Raw genomic sequence first — 21678 nt, forward strand, 5'->3', positions numbered from 1 at the left:
TTACTTGGAATTTTGGGTTGGGCTTAATGGACTTGTTAAACATTAAGCCCATTTCCTTTCCTCCTTCTCATGGTGCAACCCAAATTCCCATGCAGAGAACAAAACAGAAAAACCCAGTGTCCAGAAAAGTGGGTCCCATTTAGGTCCCACTAAAATGGCTGGAAACGCGGGAGAATTATTAGTTTGGCAGGAAAATAAACAGTTATATAATCAACATCCACGCGGCGAAAAGAATTCCTTTCTCACACTCTCGCATCAGAGAATCAATCGCCTGCAATGAGAAACACATACGTAAGGTAGGTCCTCAATCACCGACTGTAAATATTCCACGACCCTAATCTTACGGTCCTTGATGAAAGAACTGTAAACAAGTAGGTTCTTGAGTGCAGCCGCGATGCGTGCTATCACTTCTCCATCTTCATCTTTATTTCTGCTAACACTGAGAAAGGGGACGGAGAAGAAGGAGTGAAAGATTCTTCCACACAAACCAGCGAAAAAGCGAAAGCGCATTCCTCGTGATTCTGCATAGCTTAAATCCCCTGCGACGCACCTGAGCTCGACTATTTGCAATCTCTGCGACCGAGAGAGAGGTAGAGGGAGCTAATTGGTTCGGAGAATGACGTCGGATGGGGCAACGTCAGCGGCGACGACCGCGCGGAGGAAGCCGTCGTGGCGGGAGAGGGAGAACAACCGGCGGAGAGAGAGGAGGAGGAGAGCCATCGCGGCGAAGATATTCACGGGCCTCCGAGCTCAGGGCAACTTCAACTTGCCCAAGCACTGCGACAACAACGAGGTCCTCAAAGCTCTCTGCCTCCAGGCCGGCTGGACCGTCGAGGTCGACGGCACCACCTACCGAAAGGTCGCCGTTCTTTAATTATTCCAAATCCTTATTTAATTTATAATTAATTAATTACTTATTTTTCAATTACTCGTAGCTTAGATCCATGGAAAATTATGATAAATTCAATTAATTGGATAGTGTTTGTTGTTGTACAGGGATTGAAGCCAATTCAAACTGATACGCCGGGCGCATCAACCAAGATCAGCCCGTACTCTTCGCTAAATCCGAGTCCAATCCCGTCCTACCAAGTCAGTCCTTCGTCTTCGTCCTATCCCAGTCCCACCCGTTTCGATGCCAGCACTAATTCATCCAATCCCATCCACCATCCCCGTTCTGCAATCCCATCATCTCTTCCTCCCCTGCGAATTTCCAACAGTGCCCCTGTAACCCCGCCGCTCTCCTCCCCGACCTCCAAACGCCCCAACCCAATTCCCAACTGGGACTCCATCGCTAAACAGTCCATGGGCTCTTTCGATTACCCGTTTTACGCCATCTCCGCTCCGGCGAGCCCGACCCGCCACCACTATACTCATCCTCCAGCTGCCACTATCCCGGAATGTGACGAGTCCGATACTTCCACTGCCGATTCCAGCCAATGGGTTTGCTTCCAGAGATTTGCTCCTTCTCTGTCGGCAATGCCGGCCTCTCCGACCCTCAATCTTGTGAAGCCTGTTTTCCCTCACCAGAATATTCCCGTGGATCAAATTCCGGACGTAAAGCCGTGGATCGGAGAGAAGATTCACGAGGTGGGACTGGATGACTTGGAGCTCACGCTTGGAAATGGTAAGGCTCGGATTTAATCCAATCCCGAATTCGGGATTGGCGATCTGCCACAACCTTTTCTGGGTCAATCTGCATATCTCGAACCATACATGTTATTTGCAAAATTTAAATTTATTTTATTTTAAAAAAAAATTCCATTCGAATTTAGTTGGGATGTTTTAATTTAGATATTGGCATTGTTGTGTATCGTTTTTCTTGTTCATATGCACCAGTTCTTTTTATTTTATTTTTTGTATTATATTATCTTATTTTGTAGACTCAAGAAATGACAGTTCAATGGGAATGTTGTACATTGGAAATTTTACTTGTCTACTTATTTATGCATACATTATACAACATTTGTATTTTTCTTTTTGTAGAAGTATTTAGGTGTGCACCACGCGATGCCGTATGAGAACGTGAAAACACATGACATTGCGTTACATTTGGGATGCCATCGTAGTGTAGCTGAGTGTAGGTAACTCATTTGGGATGTTATAGCAGACTTTTACTAGATGAGGGGAAGTCATTCAATAATCCTGCTTTGTATAGAAGCATAGTTGGTGCCTTGCAATATTTAGTAATAACCAGACCTAATATTGTTTTTTTTGTGTGCACCAAGTCTGCCAATTTATGCACTCTCGAATGGAGTCTCAATTCATCGTTCTGTCTCGTGGTATTAGTCATCTCTAAAAGCTTTAAGTGATGCATTCTTGGCTGGTGACTCAAATGATAGGAGATCAAGTACACGATTAGTGGTACTTTTTGGGAATAAACACTATTTCTTGGTTATCTAAGGGCATCACCACCTGCTTAGGAGGGCAAGGGCACCGCAAAGGCAAGGACAATGAAATTTTTCTTACTATTCATTTTAAATAGTAATTGTCTTTGTGTAAGTCTACCCGTTTGAAAAAAGAAAAGGCAATGACAAGGGCGATTACTTTCACAAATGTATTTCTTTTAATATTTTATGCCTTGTAAGCATATTTAGTTAAAAATAATTACCTAAAACAAAAATAAAGGCAAACGAAGAAGGTGGTTGAACTTAATGAAGAAGATGGTCGAACTTCGTAAGTTTCTTAGTGTGTAGTATTTTAAACGTCTTGTTAAAAGACGTTGGTTTTTTTATTTTTTATTTTTTTATGTTGGAAATCCAACTTTCCAGATCCAATGGTTTGCACACTTTGCAAGGCGCTATGCTGTGTTGAAAGGAGAAGGGGGGGGGGGGTATCACGTGACGTGGGTGTGGCCCTCCCATTCCCTTCAGCTAATTCAAATGACACAAGCCTGTGCAACAATTGTAAGGGCAATTGAAAGGGCGCCCTTGGCCCAATTGCCCTATCATTTTTTTGATTGGTGGAAAGTATTTTTTTGGGTTGGAGGCAATTCAATCCAATTGCAGAGGCAACTGGAACCGGTGGAGATACTCCAATAGGCAGTAAACAGTGTCAAGGTCTTGTAGAGAGGTTGAGCATAGGGCCCTTTCAACTAATGCTGCACAATGAGTGTGGATTCAGCAATTATGTATTTCTTCTAACGAGGACCCTTTAATCAATTAAGTCAATTAGCTTGAGAAATTTGCATGCGTGTTTCTTGGTTATTATCAGTACGTCTTGATTTGGCTTCCACTAATCATGGATTTAAGGCTTTAAGCCATACATAAAAACAGGAAAAAGTTAATGAAACAGAGAGCTTGAAAGCGAGGGCCCATTGAAAAATCCTCAGCCTTTGCTTAGATTGGAATATAAGTTGGTCACTCACACGACCACAGCGGTATAGGTAACGGAGTTGAGAGTAAGAGAGAGAAAGCTGAGAGAGAGAGAAGAGAGAGACTTGGGACTTGCCACCGAAACCAAACTTTGAAAGGATCCCTCGATCCACCCACAAATTATGTAAACTGAGCTTCCCTTCTCTCCTCTCTATTTTTTTTTTTTTTTTTGTCATTAAATTTAATGCGCCCCAACAGAGTCTTCCAATTTCTTGCTGAAACATATGATGTAGCTGCGAGCTGAACTGCAAGCACAGCATGGCAAAGAGATCGGATTTTGCGCAGAAGCTGCTGGACGATCTTCGCGTCCGCAAGGAGAAAATGGGTGCGCCTCAGAGTTCAAACCGTTGGAATTCAATGGCAATAGGTAAGTTTCTAATCTAAGTTGTCTACCATATTGAAAGTTTATTGATCTCACTGATTAGTCCTTAATGTGGAAAATGTTTAATTAATTGTTCATCACTATCAAAGAGCACGAATAAAGGCTGCAGTTAAAGCAGCAACAAGTGTAGAAATTTAACCACAAAAATAATTCTCAAGGAAACAATCCAGTTACGTGTCCTTTTTATTGCAAGTAATCATGGGTAAAAAAAGTCGATGCAAGGTAAAAAAGATTGATCGAAATAAAGTTTATGTTTTTTTCATGCCTTCATCCAGATGCATATGCTTGTTCCAAGCAGAATTATAGAGGAAGAGCGGATGTAAGCACCAATGGACCTGTAAGTAATCTTACGTGAAATTGTTGTAATTAGATGAGAAATCAGGACTGAATGAACTTCGTTAATTTGGTCCAAATATTTTTCTTTTCTTTCCAACTACTGCAGATTGGCTCCGGAGGAAGTAGCAGAACACCGATTGTTCAAGAGGGTTCGAATCAGATTGTTGCTTATGGGAGAGGAGGTAGGAGCTGGGAACAAATGGGAGATTTTTCCAGGGCCTTGGCCTTTGCACTTGAAAATCCAGGAAAGCTCGGGAAAGCGGATACATCTAGCAGAAGTTCAATGCTAGGATTTTTTAATCAAATTGGGAGGGGAGCCGTGGAGTTCAGCAAGATGGAAGGAAAAGCTAGCGCGAATAGGGACTTCGGTTCAAGTAACCATTTTCCTAACCTTTCTCATCACCATATCGAAGAAATATCGAGAGGAGCACATAAATTGAATCAGATCCTAGAGGCCTGCTCGAATGGACTTAATGTTGATAGATTTTCAATAGAAGTTGGGAAGGAGTTAGTGAAAGAGGCAATGGATTTGGAAGAGTCCTTGAGAATGCTTGTAAACCTGCAGGAAACTTCTGAATACATAGTCGCCTCTCAGAGGAAAAATGGGATCACATTGCTAGATGAGGATGAAGATGAGGAAGATAATGCTGTCAAAATGGCTGAGGAAAAGCAAATTGATCTGCCAAGCTTCTCCTTTGACAAGGGTTCGAGACACGGGCGTAAAAATCAAGAAGTTGGAAGGCCGGGGTTCGGGCAGAAGGTGACTGCAGCTCCAACTTACACTACAGAAGGTAGTAGCTTAAACAGCGAAAAGCAAGGGAAAATAACCTCCTCAACATCAGTTTCTCAGAGGCAATCAGTCAGCTATACCGCAGGTGTCAAGAATCCATCAACAGAACAGAAAGAGTCTAAACCAAAAAAGGAGAGGATTCCAAATGTAATTACAAAACTAATGGGGCTGAATGAGCTTCCAAAGAACGAAAACTTGAAGCACACCGTGGAGGAAGACTTGAGTTCCAAGTCAAAAAGAGAAAGGCACGTGATAGAGCAAACAACAAACGAAAGCAGTAAGATTTCTTGGGTTAAGACTATGGATCCGTTGATGCAGAATACGACGTTTGTTTCGCAAGCAGGAAAAAGCATGCTTGCCAATAATATCAGCCTTGGGGTAGTTGTTCATGATCCGGAAGAATTTAAACCCGTGGCGATATCAGGAAATGCAACCATCAAATTAGATAAGCACCAAAAACCTACTCAGACCTTCAAACAGGATAAACCTGTGATGCAAGCAAAACCAGGGTTCAAGGAAATTCGGGTTCCAGTGGAAAAGCAAAATGGGAACAACGTTCTCCCAAGAAATCAGCAGCATAAGTCCCCATATAATGTTGAACTCCAGCAGCAATCCATGGCTTTCAAATCTGAGTCACCGAAAGAAAAGCGCAGCCGGAAGACAAAGGAGCAGCAGATTCCACAACCCAAGTTGGTGACGAAAAAGCAACGAAGAAGCGAAATGATATCAAGAAGTAAGTCAAAAGGGGCAGTAGATATGCAAAAGAAGCAGACACTTGCAGAGCTAGCTAGGGTAAATAAGAAAATCGCTAGAGAAGCCGCTGCAACAGTGCAATCCACAAGAGTTCCAAATGGCAAATATCATGAAAATCTGGTCAGAAGCAAAAGTTCCGCTGACTTGAATTTCAACAAGAAAGATTCTTCACCAAACTCCTCGGATCCTCAACCAGCAAAAGAAAATTTTGGCACTCTACCGGCTATGGAGGAGAGATCAGTTCATGCAGCACCACCACTGCAGAAGGCAAAATCTAGAAGAGTGAATAAAAGTGAAATGCCTCGAAGAATCGATGAAGTGGCAACCAGAAGCCATGAAAAACGTGGTAGTCACAATGCAACAGAAAAAGTTCGAGCCAGCAGGCTAAAACAAGCTGAGCCACGCATCGTCAAGTCCAACAAGTCAACGGCAAGCATTCAACCATTAGATTCAGCGCAAAACCTACATAAAGAAGCAGAGCTGGAGGCTCCCATTTTGTACGATCCCAATGAAGTTGAAATTCGAAGCCTCGAAAAATCACAAACTCTACTTCCAAAGGAAAGTGTATGTCCATCTTTACGATAACTTTCCGAATAAAAGATACTTCTTCAGTTGCAAACTTTTGTCTAATTCGAAATAGGCTGGTAACTGACTTAAGCTTTTTTTGTATGTTATGCAGGATGATCAGCAAGATCAAGCACCTGCTTTCGGAGATGATGAGTGCATAACTGCATCAATTACAATTAATGGTAAGTAGAACCTCTTTCAATTCAACTTCCCTTCTTACAAGAGAAAAACTTCTCTGCAACGGGGAATGTCACTGTGGCAGTATCTCAAGCCAATCACTGCAATGTGGGGAAGTTAAAAGTATGACAATGTGTTAGTGGCTTGAAATACAAGCCACGGTGGCATCTTGTTGCAGGTAAGTTTTCTTGTCTTCCACAAAATGCGAACTCATTAAGTTTCTAAAAGTTGCAGGAAACCATGACATTTGTTATGCAGAAGTATTGGAGCACCATAAAGCACTCAACCTGAGAAAACAAGAGCCACAGACAGAAAATGAAAACCACCTGAAGCAGGTAGTGATCAAGAGCCATCATTTCCTCAACACAGCAGAAGCACTTTTCGAGCTCGACATCCCTTTCAGCATTCTTCACGACAGCGGCCACGACTGCAACCCAGATGTAGACAGCAAGCTCACATTAGACTGTGCCTACGAAGTAATGAAACGAAAAGGGATAAGGCACGAGCTCAATGTTCATCATAAATGCGAAAAGATATCAATAAGTTTTGTCAAAATACGGTCCTTGAATGAGCTGGTTAGGCAACTGCATAAAGATTTCGAGACTCTGAAGTTCTACGGGAGAAAAGGAAAATATGAATGTGAGGCGGAAGAGTATCTGCCGAAAATGCTGGAAAGCGATATGCATAGCTGGGAGCCGGACGTGAATTGCATGTGGGATATGGGTTGGGATAAAACTATGTTTGCAGTTGTTGAAGTAGATGAAGTCGTGAAGGATTTGGAGAGGCTTGTGCTCAGTGGACTTGTAGATGAGCTTACCAGAGACCTCTTTCGCACGGGTTTTTCAGCGATACATTAACCTGGTGAATAAGAAATTCATATTTGGGTTTGCAGGAGATGAATAATGTAACATCTATGCTTTTAATTATGCATTTTTGACTTCTTTTCTGTACCAGTTAGCTACCAACAAATTGATCTTCATTTGTTCGCTCTGAGACCAGAATCCAAGGGCTAAACGAACAATTGTATTAGGCCATAACTGCCATCCGGTCCAAAAAAATTATGCGATTTTGATTGGCTTTGTCTAGTGCTACGAATTTATGAAGCTCTTGCGCAAGTTATCGGTAAACTATTAAGCCCAAGTTCCGCAAGGGTGAAAGCTCCACATGAACCCGTACCGGTTACTTTTGTTGCTCTACTTGTCCGGTTAACATCATCGCCATGCTCCGCTTGCTCTTGCTCCACCCGAACTGGAATTTCTTTCATGAACCGTTTAATTAAAGCCTTCGAGAAGTGGTAAGCAGAAAGCTTAATTTTGAATGTTCGAAATCTTGTTTCCTTTCCATTATTCTTAGCATTATTCAAAAGGTTACTTGCGCGCCAATTATACCCAACTTCTCAAAGTCAGCTTACCTTTGTGCGTTTGTTGCTCCTCAAGTGACCAAATTAATATTCTACTAATATATGAGAAGCACTTTTTCTCACAGTGCTTTATTTGGCAAATGCCTTGCTTCATTTATGTTGCTCAAAGTTCTTTTAAGCTAGAAATGTCGTCACTTTCTAAAACGAAGTGCTTCTTTCTTAGTAAGGAAGAAAATTTCGCTTTGTGTAATGTGGCTGATATTGATTTTGGTAGACCGTAGATTAACAAAAGTGCTTTTTTTTCTTCCGTTCTTCTTCTAATGAGATAAAATGGTTTTGGGTTTAGATTTTGTTGTTCTTTTGACTGATTATAAAAAATCAATGTTTGTTGTTGTCATTACATATGTGCTAAGATGCTCTTTCTCAGTAAAAAAAAAAAAAGTTAAAAATATAGAAATGTTAAAATATATATTTAGATATATTTTTTTAATTTAAAAAAAAAATTAAAGACGTTAAAATCACATGTAGACGAGATTTAAACAAAAAATAACAAAAATTTGTTTTGTTAAACAGTCTTTCATCCTCTTTAGGTTGACAAAAATGGTTATATTTATATATACTGTAGATTTAGATAAAAGAAAATTTAACCCAAAAAAAAAAAAAAAAGGTTCAATTATCTTTAAATTTAGGTTTTAAATCATTGATTACAAGTGTTCAAATACGAATTATAATAGATTTTGCTTGAAAAAATATATCTTGAAGAATATGAATATGATCGTTGGTTGTGATGATAAGAAAAATAAAAGAAAAATTAACAAAATTGTACAAAAATGATTCAAATTCTTAGGGTGCCAGAAAGTCGAGCATGACTTTTCGACTTTCTAGCACCTTCAAATATTTGAATCATTTTTGTGCATTTTTCTTTTATTTCTCTTACCACTATTACAAACTATCATATTTATGTTCTACAAAATATATTTTTCCATGCATGAAGCCCAACTCATTTTCTGAGTACCAGGAAGTTCACCTCGTTTTGCGTACGTGGAGCCTACCTCGTCTTGTGCGTCTGGGTTCACCTTGTTCTGCATGTGAGTGTCCGCAGCATTTTGGGTGCCCGAAGCCCCCTCATTTTTCTGTCCATGGAGCCCGCACGCGTTTTGGCGTGCACGAAGCGAGCCTTGTTTTGCATGAGTCGAGCCCTTTAACACCCATGTGTTTTGAAAAAAATGCAAATTTTTTATTTTCGCAAAATATTTTTTTCTGAGCATTAAGTTAAAATTTTTAAGGAATTTGGAAGCAGTTTTACGATTTGTTTAGCAATAAATATATATTTAATAGAATATTTATGTCGAAACATCGTTATGAAGTGTTATGATTTGGAGTGCAGAAGCTTGATCATAGAGAACTAGATTTGTAATTCGTAGCATGTTCATAGAACATAGTTTTGGAGCTGACTCACCCAACTGAATTTAAAAGATGAGATGAATTTTCAAGAGCTTGCCAAATTCTTTTCGATAACTGCGCTGAAGTGGCTAGAACTAGACTAATTGTTCTTTATTGGTTTTTTTTTTCCTTCTTCCATGTTACTGAAAAAAATGTTTGCTTTTGTGAAGTCGAAGCCTACCGAAACGTCACTTTACGATTTTGCCCCCAAGTCTTGCAATTTCCTACCTTCTATTAATTTTCTCCCTCCATTCTTTTCACCTTCACAGAAACAGAGCACTCTGTCTTCAGCCATGGCGATTACATTTCTTCATACAGTAGCACTTTTCGTTTTATCCATTAACCTCGCAAGTAAGCTCGTAAAAAATGTTGATTGATTGAATTCTAATATATTTTTCAAAAGAAATAAACCCCATAATTTAATTGCTCTGTTTTTTTAATGCAGATTGCCAATCATTTATCGGGGTAAACTATGGCCAAGTTGCCGACAACCTACCGCCACCGTCGTCCACCGCGAAGCTGCTCCAGTCAACTTCAATCCAGAAGGTTCGGCTTTACGGGTCCGACCCAGCCATAATCAAAGCCCTGGCGAACACCGGCTTGGGTATCGTCATCGGAGCATCGAACGGCGACATCCCTGGTCTCGCATCCGACCCGAGTTTCGCCAAGAGTTGGGTTGGAGCCAACGTGTCCCCTTTCTACCCGGCGAGCAACATCATCCTCATCACCGTCGGCAACGAGGTCTTGACTTACGGCGACCAGGGCCTGATTTCTCAGCTGGTCCCGGCGATTAAGAATGTTCAAGACGCCCTCAATTCCTTGTCTCTTGGCGGGCAAATCAAGGTCTCCACCGTACACTCCATGGCGGTGCTCAAGCATTCCGAGCCGCCGTCCTCCGCAAGGTTCGATCCCGGTTTTGGTGACGTCATGAAGGCGTTGCTTGGGTTTAATAACGCCACCGGTTCGCCTTTCGCTATCAACCCGTACCCGTATTTCGCGTACCGGAGTGACCCGAGACCCGAGACATTGGCTTTTTGCCTATTTCAGCCAAATAATGGGCGGTTCGACTCCAACACAAAGATTAATTACATGAACATGTTCGATGCTCAGGTAAATTATCTCCACCGGTCTTGTCCGGTCCAAGACCGTTATTTATTCATTCCGTTTGTTTCTTTTTACGAACGATATTCAACTTTAAATCAATATACGCTTCAGTGCTAAAAATTCGAATGCATGAGAGCTCATTTGCTCTAGTTAACGTGGCTAACGAACTCAAAAATGTTACCGCCCATTTCTGTATAGGTGGATGCAATAAGATCGGCATTGGACTCTATAGGCTTCAAGGGGGTGGAAATTGTGGTGGCGGAGACCGGGTGGCCGTACAAAGGGGACGACAATGAGGTTGGTCCAAGTGTCCAGAACGCGAAAGCTTATAACGGAAACCTGATTGCGCACCTTCGATCAATGGTTGAGACGCCATTGATGCCGGGAAAGTCTGTGGACACTTACCTCTTTGCACTCTACGATGAGAACTTGAAGCCTGGCCCTGGGTCTGAGAGAGCATTTGGTCTCTTCAAGCCTGACCTCACCATGACTTATGATGTTGGTCTCTCTAAGAGCAGCCAGGTAAAAATCATGATATCGCCATCATCAATTTGTGATTTTATGGTAATTTTGATATGCTGATCCAACCGGTTGTCGATTACCTTCAAACATGTCGACCTTTAGTTGTACTACAAACCCTGACGGACTTTAGCTAGGGCCAATCGAAATTGATTATAGTATCAGCTACTGCATTCCAAAGCCGACGAGTAACAAGTTACAAAGGGACTGACATGTTCTAAATGTTTTTTGTTGCAGTGTTTAAATTTAACTTGATTTATTTTGCTTCAGACCCCTACCACGCCCACCACACCATCCACGCCCCCCACGCCAATGAATCCATCGGGGCCAAAGCCAAAGAAAGGATCATATTGTGTGCCCAAGGCCGGCGTATCAGACTCTCAGTTACAGGCTAATATAGATTATGTTTGTGGACATGGTTTTGATTGCACTCCAATTCAACCCGGAGGGTCTTGTTTTGAACCGAACACAGTAAAATCCCATGCTACTTACGCCATGAATCTCCTATATCAAACCGCTGGCAGAGAACCTTGGAACTGCGATTTCTCGCAAACCGCCACACTCACATCCAACAACCCTAGTAAGTTTTTAATCTTGATCTTTTTTCTTCTTTTCATTTATTAAACTTTGTACCCTTCTGTGTTGCGTAGGCTATGATAGCTGCAACTACCCAGGTGGGAGTAATTAAGATGTATGACGGAACCTGGGAAGACTCAGAAATGTATACGGAGGGATATCAGTTAATCTGCCTCCTGAATATGTATGTTTGCTTAGGATTTAGGATTCTTTGTGAAGAAATGTTTTGTACATTTTGGCAAGTGATTATTACTTATTCTATGAGACAGCTGAAGAGTTTTATGTCATGGTTTGGTGTACTTAAATTTGTACCTCGACGTATTATGTATTTTTGTGATTACGTGTCTGATTTTAATTTTTTATCAACTTATTCCTATTCACATTATGTATCGTTGTGATTTTAACGAGTTATGTTAATATACATGTTATATTTATGGTATGGCAACTCGTTGAGAAGTTCTTTTAAAATGACTGGAAACGTTTTTCTGATGACAGTGCTTTTGAAACTCAAAAGCACTTTCAGTCATTTTAAAAGAACTTTCAAATGAGTCCGATGACCACCGCCGACAACTATTAATAATCCTACGTACTCCTTGGATTCAACATCTCCCTTTCACCAATGTCTTATAGTTTCTTCTTATCTATAACATCAAAGCCTATCTCACATCCTTCAATTCATCCCATAAGAAGTAAAAAAATGTTAAGACTATAATATATAAACGTGATGGGCTTGTTTATTTGGACCCGGTTCAACCCGGGAAATATAAGTAACAACAGCTGAGGAAGCTATGATTGGTTAAATTTGATTTTCAGTTAGTGGTCCGACTTCCGAGCATTCCTGAAAAACAAAGGGAGGCAGAGACGCAGACGCAGACGCAAAGCAACAACAATGGCGACGAGAGGGAGAGAAAGGGATCTCGAGCTCCTCATCCCAGTCGCTGCCGTTTCGGAAAACGGAGGAGATTCCAAATCCTCCTCCCCACCAAACTCCCCACCTCCCACCACCTCCCATTCCCATCATCAAACCGGCCGCGAGGTTTTCGTCCAATTTCATTTTCCTTCTTGCCTTTCCCAATTAGGTCTATAAATATTGCATAATCATATGAATACGGATGAAATGTGAAGATAGATTTTGGTAGTTATGGTTGATCTGTTTTCATATCGAACGATGAAAGTCTAGTATGTCACATTCGCAAATTGGTTTTAGGTTCGACGCTTACATTCTAACATAACTTGAAAATAGTGTGATCTCGTTGTTCATATCCTTGTTTTGTTACTTGTCTAGTGACGTTAGATCAAATATTTTCTCAGAAAGTTGCATGAAATTAAATTCTTTGCTTGTTCTTTTGTATAGGCACTTTCGAAAGTTATTCGGAGCTGGGCTTCAAAGAAGTTTATGACAGGATGGTAACATATTACGTCTTCTAATCCCTCTTAATTCTTAGTCAACACTGTTTAGTTGCTCTGCGGGACTTACTCCGGGTACCTGCCACAACGATCCCTAGTCGCTTAATCCCAATTAAATGATGGGTTAACATTCACAATTTCACATATTATGAAAATGAACGCTTTGTTGGTACTTGGCATCAAGTAAATACTCTAATTTACGGAGGGGGAATTTGAACTTAAGTGCTAGGGTGGGCACTCTGCCCTAACCAACTTACTTAACCCGTATCTACAAACTCAAATATTAGTTAAGTGGTAATTTACTAAAATTTAATATTTCAAAGCAAATTGATTCATAGATTCTCTTGAAATGTATACAAATTACTGTCAAAATCGACATTTTTTGTGATATGTTTCATGATTTGTTTTTTTCTTTGCAGTGTCATTCTTCTTCCAATAGCTATTACGTTCTACATCACATGGGCTTTCATTAAATTTGTTGATGGTTTATTCTCCCCAATCTACAACCACCTAGGAATCAATATTTTCGGTAAGCAGAATTGCTTCTCTATCTTGTAAATTTATCTCCAAAGAGTCGAAGAATTCAAGTTTGTGTTACAAACTCGTCATCATTCGAGTTTTAGCGTGACTTGCGTGGGTTAGTCGACATGGGTAAGTAGGCATAAACTTTGAAGATGTAATCAATCTTCTGTGCAAAGCAAAAGCCTTAACTCCTACCCCGATGAACTCCCATAGGATCTGCAATGTGTTAAGTGGAAGGCTGTTTCATTCATTTTTCGGGGCCTAGTTTACGAAGCAAAACATGTACAATGTTGATGTCAATATGCAGGTCTTGGATTTGCCACCTCCCTCGCCTTCATCTTCTTAGTCGGCGTTTTCATGCAGTCGTGGTTGGGAACTTCTGTTCTTACTCTATGGGAGTGGTTTATTACGAAAATGCCACTTATAAGCTATATCTATGCTGCATCAAAGCAAATTAGCACAGCAATATCACCAGGTACATTGCAAACCATACAATAAATCGTAGTCTAAGTTTCCATGTTCCAGAATTTTCCACTCATTTTACATCACTTTGCAGATCAGAGCATAAACGCCTTCAAGGAAGTGGCGATCATAAGGCATCCAAGAATCGGGGAGTATGCATTAGGGTTTATCACTTCAACAGTTGTTCTTGATCAAAGAAACGTAGCAGAAGAGCTATGCTGCGTTTATGTACCTACTAACCATCTTTATCTGGGAGACATTTTTCTGATCAGTCCCAAGGATATTCTGAGACCAAATCTGTCAGTTGGAGAGGGGATTGGTATGACTTTTTCGTACAGAAATATTTGCAACGTAATGTACTATCTAATTATGTATCTCGCCTTCTCATAGCTGTTTTCATTTGGTTTTCGTTCGCTGCAGAAATTGTCATCTCAGGAGGTCTGTCAATACCGCAACTTTTAACTACGGTGGATGCACAAGTTCTTACACCCAGAAGAGTTCCCCACTTTGAAGAGCCAAAAGTATGATGATACGTTTCTACAATGGTGAGAGATGAGAATGCACTTCTTTGCCTTTTTTTTTAATCTTTTTGCGGTCTTTGGATTGATGGAATGATAGTAAGAACTTATGTTTCATTTTGCAGCAGAAGTTGTCAAACTCAAACAAAGTTTTGCAGAGGAAGTTTAGAGGCTCAAACGCGGCCGGATCGGATCGGGAATGGAGGGAAGTACACCATAGCAGAACTCCGAAATGTAGTGAAAAACCCCTTTAGAAACAAAACTATAAACATGTATACAATGGAAATATACATCTTTTTAAATACCATTTATGATGAATTTTAATTTATAAATGTTTCTTTTTATCTTAGTCCATTTGAGATAATTGTTCCCATTTTATAAAGGCACGATTTTCATGTGGTAAAAGTTGTGAAAAATAAAAATAACTCATAACAAAAGGTGTGAAAAGGTAAGCAGTGGAAGCAAAAGCTTCTCTTTCATATTCTAATAAATATGTTTAGCGAGGAGAGGCAAACAACAAATCCGTTGTCGTCCAGCGGTTAGGATATCTGGCTTTCACCCAGGAGACCCGGGTTCGATTCCCGGCAACGGAACTTTTTTCATTTTTGCATTTTTTTCCCTGTTTTCTATGCAATCGTACTTTGCCACGTGTCCGATCCATCCGAAAAAACAACCACAGTTTCGGCTTTCACGTGACCGAGTCACCGATTCACCGAGTAGGCCCGGTGACACATGGACATGGACATGGAGCCCGAAGCTTCTCTCTTTCCTTTTAGCGTACTTCCAAACCTTCTGCCAATCTACAAATCTATCTTCTTCTGCACCAAGAATTTCTCCTTCTCGAGGCTCCACCAGGTAGACATCATCTCCATTTCTTATTAACTTTTAAAGTTTTTTTTTTTTTTTTTTTTTTAATTTTGTTCTATCAATTTTTTTATTTCCAGTCGGATTCGATCGCAATTTTTTTCGCTTTTCTTTCACGCCAGCTTTATTTATCGAATTTTTGGTCAATTGTTGATGGGGATGTGCTGTTGCAATCACAGGGGATACACAATTCAGTATTATTTTACAGTCGATTTGTAATTTGTTAGTTATAACAAAAATTCAGGTAAAAAAGCCGGGAAAAAATTGCGAATTTGATCATATTTTCTGTTTGGTTCCCGAGAAACGCTAGGAAAAGATGGAATGTTTGTTCTGTGTAAAGCATTGAGTTCGACGTCAGTGAAATTCTGTAGTCGATTTTGTGTACTCTGATAGCAGAAAAAGGATCGGCTTAAAAAAGCAGAATCAGTGCCAATTTGATTTTTCTTTTTCCTGTTTGGTTCCCGAGAAATGCCAATTTGCTCAATTTCTGTATTTTCATTCGGATTTGATCCGAATTTTTATTCGCGTATCTCTCACGCCAGCTTTATTTATCGAAACTTTGGGTAATTATTGAGTACGACGGGCTGTCGCAATCTTAGATGATACCCAGTCGGCAAAAGAAGGCATTCAATTTTGAATATCGTTAGCAGAAAAAGGATCAGGTGAAAATAAAAAGCGAAAAGAATGGCAATTTGATTGTATTTTCTGTTTGCTTCCCGGGAAACGCTAGGAGAAAGATAGAATATTTGCTGCAAATTTTCTGCTCCAGGCAGTACGTGAGAGCGAGTCAAAATTTTCAGCTTTTTTTTTGGTAAAAGTATGAAAATTTATTTAATTTTGGTCGAAAAATAACACAATTCTTCAATGCAGGGAATTTGGTTGAGAAGTGTTTCAGCATAATCTGAAATGGCTTCGTCTGTTCTGATCTCTGATGCTCAGCCGTGGAAGGATTTGAAGGTAATCGAGATGATACCTCTTTGCGAATGGGGAGTTGAAAGCATTCTGATTTTGTGTTAATTATAGGTAATTTTTTGTTGTTCAGGCTCACGTTGAAGACATAAAGAAGACCCATTTGCGCAACTTGCTGAACGATGTCAAGCGGTCCCAGGCAATGACGGTGTATGTTCATATATCGGAACTTATGAAAGCTTTTAATCTTAATTCAATTTTATATAATCCTTGTTTTGTATGGTACTATGGATATTGGAACTTGATAATGTGTGCATTTACTCTTACAGTGAGTTTGATGGGCTCCTGTTGGACTACTCGCGGCAGTGTGCCACAGTTGAAACCTTGCAGAAGCTCCTCAAGTTGGCGGAGGTGGGGTTGGATCATTCCTAAATTCCCCTTCTTTGGGAGGGGTTGGGTGAATATATTGTTTTTTCGTTAATGCTTTGTATTCCACAATGCAGGCTGCATCCCTCAAAGAGAAGATTAATCGAATGTTTGGTGGAGAGCATGTAAGCTCATGTTTATCTTCCTTTGGTGGAGTACTATTTGAAAACTTCTTTTGAAGCTTTATAGGGTTTATGGAAGAGACCAGCAAATTTCTCAAACCAATAGTCTACGATTCTTCTGAATTTTTGTTTTCTGGATGGTGCCTCAGATAAACAGCACAGAAAATAGATCGGTGCTTCATGTAGCTCTTCGTGCTCCAAGGAATGCAGCTATACAGTGTGATGGGAAAAATGTGGTCCCGGATGTTTGGGAAGTTCTGGACAAGATCCAAAAGTTCTCAGAGAGTATTCGAAGTGGATCTTGGGTAATCAACTAAAAAAATTTTTGCTATCCTTTTTAGGTCCATATTGCTTGAATTCTGAAGTGATTGGCAATTCTGGTAGGTTGGAGCCACAGGAAAAGCATTGAAGGATGTTATTGCGGTTGGTATTGGTGGCAGCTTCTTAGGTCCTCTATTTGTGCACACAGCTCTTCAAACAGGTCACCCTGAAACATTTCATCGATCTACATCTCTATTCATATTTTCTTCTCTTTGTACATTGTACTGTGGGTTTTCCTTGTGAAAATGGTTAAACTTGCTTCAGAACAAATTTTAGCAAGTGTTCATTAGTTTGATTCCATCTACAGATCCAGAGGCTATGGAAGCAGCAAAGGGAAGGCAGCTGCATTTGTAAGTACTTTTGCACTGAACTTTTATTTATTAATTTTCAGTTTTCTATATTAATGAATTAGAACCAGTAAGATGTGATGGTAAGAATTCATTGTGTGAGGCTTTTTAAGTGATATCCCCCCTAATGTTGTCAAAGGTTGCAGGTTAGCTTTCTTCCAACTCCTTTTTAGGGCCGACTGATTGTGACAATGAGATAATCTGTGTTCATGAGTTTATGAGTTTATTACAGTGGTATTTTTCTTGAAGGAGGGATGCAAATGTTAAAAACATTGAGAGAAGTGTTCTGTATTTGATACTGGACATTGGATTTTAAGATATGGCATGGTTTTGGTTTTCAAATTTTCTTTGTTTTTCTTTTGGAAAACGATCTTTTTTCTGTGGGTTTGCTTTGTAGTTGTGTTGGTTGAAGAAACATAGCCTGTATTCAATCGTACATATTTTTTGTGTGTACATATATTTATCAGAAGATCTATGATTGTGGTCTAAGAGTATTCTGATATGGTTGAATCACTTTATGATTATTAATCATTTTTTCAATACACAACAGTTCAATAATATTATCCATATGATACTTTATTTTGTCAATCTAATACTTTGTTTTCTTTTGTGTGTAGTCTTGCAAATGTTGATCCTATTGATGTTGCAAGAAATATTGCAGGGTTCAACCCAGAAACTACCCTTGGTAAGCATTGAGCTTATTTATATGCCAAGTATTGACTTTTGTAGTGAAGTAGTGATCTAAGCTTTATGCGGGGTTTCTTATTGTTCATATTCTTTTGATATTTGCAGTTGTGGTAGTTTCAAAGACTTTTACAACAGCTGAAACTATGTTGAATGCTCGAACCCTTAGGGAATGGATTTCATCTTCACTCGGGTTAGTGCATTTGCTAACTCTTCTTGGATATATGGGTCTAATAGTTGTTTGGGATTCGAGATTTGTTTATTATTTGATGATTGAATTTGGACTCAGTTAATCTCTCTCTCTATCTCATGGTTGAATGTAATAATTTCAGGCCTGCTGCAGTTGCAAAGCATATGGTTGCAGTCAGCACTAATCTTACGGTATAGTTTCCATTGTTCATTTGCATTTGGCTGATTGAACACTCAGATTATCATATATTTTAATTAACTATAGTCATTATTCATTTTTCGTAATAAATTTCTAAGTTTTTCTTTTTGGTTTCATTGCTGATGCAATTTATTAAGACCATTAGGACTGTGGTTATATTTTGAGATGAATACTTGGCAGATTTAGGTGCTCTAGTGAAAACCCACGATGAAATTTTAAGGTCAATATCCACGTGTTTATCTTTATCTTTTTCTGTTTCAGCTTGTAGAGAAATTTGGAATTGACCCAAGAAATGCTTTTGCATTTTGGGACTGGGTTGGTGGCCGATATAGTGGTAAGTTGTTTGCCTTCTCATATAGATATTTGCAGCTACCTTGATGTTTAATTAGTATTTTTGAATTGTTGGTTGCAGTTTGTAGTGCTGTTGGAGTGTTGCCCTTATCTCTTCAGTATGGGTTCTCAGTTGTTGAGAAGTAAGCCACTTGTAGTTTGTTTCAATTATATATGAGTCATTTTTGAAGTTTGTGATGCCTGGATTTGATTTCTCCCTCCATGAGGCTGCAGATTAGGATTTAATTGTCTATTCTATTTTTCTATCCAGGATTCAATGGAAATGTAGTTAATATAGAGAAACTAAAACTTTTACTGCTCTATTGAACAAAACAAAAAAAGGTCGTTGCTTTCTCCAGTAAATGTATGTACTTGATAAACATTTTTTATATGTGAGATTTCTGAAACTGCATGCCAAAATAAAGTACTGAATTCTATGTTTAATTCACTAGTTGGTAAATGATCTTTGTATATACTAACTTGGATGTTATATTTCCTAATCAAAGGTTCTTAAAGGGAGCTTCAAGCATTGATCAACACTTCTACTCAACACCATTTGAGAAAAATATACCTGTGAGTACCCAAAGTTTGTATTGTCATAATTATTGTAGAATGATTGCCTTGTAATATAATTGGTGATGTGTTATCTAACGTTTCATCCTTGCTTTAGGTTCTTTTAGGTCTGTTGAGCATATGGAATGTATCATTTCTTGGATACCCTGCAAGAGTGAGTATTATTTTATCCTTTCCAGATTTCATATTTGTAAGCATCAATGAGTTTTGTGTTTTTACTTGTTGCTACTTATCCCTAGGCTATCTTACCTTACTCCCAAGCACTGGAGAAGCTTGCTCCACACATTCAACAGGCAAGTTCACCCCTGCCCTCTATCTGCAATTTTTTGTTAACTGGACCTTTAATTTATATCTTCGAATTTCTTCTTCAATTTAGGTTAGCATGGAAAGTAACGGCAAGGGTGTATCAATTGATGGTGTAATACTTCCCTTTGAGACTGGTGAAATAGACTTTGGTGAACCTGGAACAAATGGTCAGCACAGCTTTTACCAACTAATTCACCAGGTGATCTCAACTTTCAATTAGGTTAGCATGAAAAATGATTTACAAAACCTTCAGTTTTCTAGTCACATGTGAAGGAACGTCAAGCACATTACTGACCTTGAGATGATTAATTTGATACTTTTATTTATGTCGTGCGTGTATGGTTGCTAACGTTTTTCTTCCTGAATGATCAGGGCCGTGTTATTCCTTGTGACTTTATTGGTGTTGTGAAGAGTCAGCAACCTGTTTACCTGAAAGGTACATAATTTAAAACTCTTCTGAAAAGATTTTAGCTGTAAGTGTATTTTTCAAAGTTTGTATTAATGTTTAGTCAGTGGATTGCTACAGGTGAAGTGGTGAGTAATCATGATGAGCTCATGTCTAACTTTTTTGCACAGCCCGATGCCCTTGCCTATGGAAAGGTATGATTTATGCCGACTCCCTGGTTGATCTTTTTATTATTTCTTAGCTACATAAACTAAACTTATGTCATTATTCTTTCAAGGAAAATGAGTTTGCACTATGATGCTAAAAAGGATAAAGCAGAAAAAGATGATAAAACCAAGATTAGCAAATAAACTTGCAATTTTCTCTCTAGTAATAGCAGCACATAAACATGGTCTACGATGTTTCTAACCAAAATCAATTTTCTTGTAGCACCCGGAACAGCTGAAGAAAGAGAATGTTCCAGAGCATCTTATCACTCATAAGGTGAGCTCCTTTCAGCTTTAGTCATTGGCTTATAGGTAAATAAGTGTTGCTAATTATTACACATCTCTCACAGACTTTCACTGGAAATCGGCCTTCTCTCAGCCTTCTGCTTCCATCACTTAATGCTTACAACATCGGGCAGGTTATTTGTTTCCATTTTCGACCTTTTGTTATGTGCTCTAGTCATCCTATAGTTTTTCGACTTGTTAGGTTTTCTGCACATTCAAACGCAAACAGTTTATTGCTTGATAAGTTGGCATTCACCACATATTTGCAAACTTGTCAATTCTATAAGATAACATTCAAGGCCTGCATGTTTGGTCTCCGTGCTTGTTTTCTACTGGAAGTTGTCTATATGAAGTATAACCTTATTTTTGTCGGAATTTTATAGTCTGTACTGCTTTGGCATTCTAATATCAACTTGCCTGCATCCAGTTGTTGGCAATTTATGAACACAGAATTGCAGTTGAAGGTTTTGTATGGGGAATCAATTCTTTTGACCAGTGGGGAGTAGAATTGGGAAAGGTACAGAATTGCATTAACTTTCATCAACCCGCTTCTCCATTTAAGGATGAGTTTTCTGTGCGCTTGCTCCATATTTTTTAAGACATTTTGTGTTGTGAGCAGTCATTGGCTAGTCAAGTTAGAAAGCAACTCAATGCATCTCGTACAAAAGGGCAACCTATCGAGGGCTTCAACTACAGTACCGCAACGTTGTTAACAAAATACTTGGAGGTATGCAAATCAAGTTTTTCATTTGGAATTGTAGATCAGCCGAAGGTTCTCGGGAGATTTGTCTCCTGTTGGACTGTTTGAGATCCGGTTTGGAATGTAAGTATCATGAAACTAAATTACTTTCTTTCATGACAGGCAAGTAAAGATATTCCTGCTGACCTTCCGACACTTTTGCCACAGATATAGTTGCCTTTTGCCACAGATATAGTTGCCTTTTGACGGAGTTAATCTACTTTGAAATCAGCTGAACGAATAAATTTTAACCTCATGTATATCAACTACAATCAATACGGCATACTGCGGTACCAGTTTTGCTTGCAATTTTCTAATACCTTACATTGATCATAATTGTAGTCGAATTGATACGCTTCTGGGTTCCAAGAAATGCTGTCCGAAAAAATAGATGCATATAATATATCTCTAGCAATTTTGCAATCACGGAATCGCGTATTGAATCTTTTCTATTTTCAGTCATCTTCCGTGTTTGGTCCTCAAAC

The 21678-nt window shown here is 39.3% G+C and overlaps 5 protein-coding genes and 1 non-coding gene across 11 annotated transcripts; all 6 read left to right on the top strand.

Annotated features, from left to right (window-relative positions):
- The first annotated feature begins 245 nt into the window (after positions 1-245).
- LOC137710678 (BES1/BZR1 homolog protein 1-like) lies at positions 246-1923 on the top strand. The gene is made up of 2 exons (XM_068449779.2): positions 246-859; positions 997-1923. Exons 1-2 carry the CDS (start codon positions 617-619, stop codon positions 1639-1641), a joined length of 888 nt encoding a protein of 295 aa, XP_068305880.1. The 5' UTR covers positions 246-616; the 3' UTR covers positions 1642-1923.
- A 1455-nt stretch (positions 1924-3378) lies between these two features.
- LOC137746915 (uncharacterized) lies at positions 3379-7369 on the top strand. Its single transcript, XM_068486929.2, has 5 exons — positions 3379-3738; positions 4029-4090; positions 4196-6196; positions 6312-6381; positions 6611-7369. Exons 1-5 carry the CDS (start codon positions 3630-3632, stop codon positions 7231-7233), a joined length of 2865 nt encoding a protein of 954 aa, XP_068343030.1. The 5' UTR covers positions 3379-3629; the 3' UTR covers positions 7234-7369.
- Positions 7370-9375: 2006 nt separating this feature from the next.
- LOC137746859 (glucan endo-1,3-beta-D-glucosidase-like) lies at positions 9376-11744 on the top strand. 2 transcript variants are annotated; one of them, XM_068486879.2, is made up of 5 exons: positions 9377-9530; positions 9625-10289; positions 10482-10805; positions 11073-11382; positions 11453-11744. In XM_068486879.2, exons 1-5 carry the CDS (start codon positions 9473-9475, stop codon positions 11488-11490), a joined length of 1395 nt encoding a protein of 464 aa, XP_068342980.2. In that variant the 5' UTR covers positions 9377-9472; the 3' UTR covers positions 11491-11744. The 2 variants fall into 2 exon arrangements, with proteins under 2 accessions (XP_088541420.1, XP_068342980.2); XM_088685294.1 differs by lacking the exon at positions 11453-11744 and having other exon boundaries at positions 9376-9530; positions 11073-11444.
- Positions 11745-12125: 381 nt separating this feature from the next.
- On the top strand, positions 12126-14629 carry LOC137726537 (protein LIKE COV 1-like). 2 transcript variants are annotated; one of them, XM_088686389.1, is made up of 7 exons: positions 12126-12414; positions 12733-12785; positions 13205-13314; positions 13615-13782; positions 13864-14088; positions 14190-14314; positions 14416-14629. In XM_088686389.1, exons 1-6 carry the CDS (start codon positions 12268-12270, stop codon positions 14294-14296), a joined length of 810 nt encoding a protein of 269 aa, XP_088542515.1. In that variant the 5' UTR covers positions 12126-12267; the 3' UTR covers positions 14297-14314; positions 14416-14629. The 2 variants fall into 2 exon arrangements, with proteins under 2 accessions (XP_088542515.1, XP_068321606.1); XM_068465505.2 differs by having other exon boundaries at positions 12128-12414; positions 14413-14629.
- A 179-nt stretch (positions 14630-14808) lies between these two features.
- On the top strand, positions 14809-14880 carry TRNAE-UUC (transfer RNA glutamic acid (anticodon UUC)). The gene has a single exon. It is a non-coding gene; the product is annotated as a tRNA-Glu (tRNA).
- Positions 14881-14985: 105 nt separating this feature from the next.
- Positions 14986-21619, top strand: LOC137734311 (glucose-6-phosphate isomerase, cytosolic 2B). Of its 4 annotated transcripts, none has more exons than XM_088687023.1 (24): positions 14986-15142; positions 16022-16108; positions 16194-16270; positions 16390-16471; positions 16564-16611; positions 16758-16913; positions 16993-17089; positions 17237-17279; positions 17894-17961; positions 18069-18153; positions 18293-18341; positions 18610-18682; positions 18761-18821; positions 19185-19251; positions 19349-19405; positions 19491-19544; positions 19628-19756; positions 19930-19993; positions 20084-20157; positions 20393-20446; positions 20520-20588; positions 20882-20971; positions 21074-21277; positions 21384-21619. In XM_088687023.1, exons 2-23 carry the CDS (start codon positions 16058-16060, stop codon positions 21260-21262), a joined length of 1737 nt encoding a protein of 578 aa, XP_088543149.1. In that variant the 5' UTR covers positions 14986-15142; positions 16022-16057; the 3' UTR covers positions 21263-21277; positions 21384-21619. The 4 variants fall into 4 exon arrangements, with proteins under 4 accessions (XP_088543149.1, XP_068329704.1, XP_088543150.1 ...); XM_068473603.2 differs by having other exon boundaries at positions 21074-21181; positions 21317-21619; XM_088687024.1 differs by lacking the exon at positions 14986-15142 and adding an exon at positions 15152-15923 and having other exon boundaries at positions 21074-21181; positions 21317-21619.
- Positions 21620-21678: the final 59 nt, after the last annotated feature.

Source organism: Pyrus communis, chromosome 15 (genome assembly GCF_041283825.1).
Source record: "Pyrus communis isolate YQ-2024b chromosome 15, ASM4128382v1, whole genome shotgun sequence".
Classification (NCBI taxonomy): Eukaryota; Viridiplantae; Streptophyta; class Magnoliopsida; order Rosales; family Rosaceae; genus Pyrus; species Pyrus communis.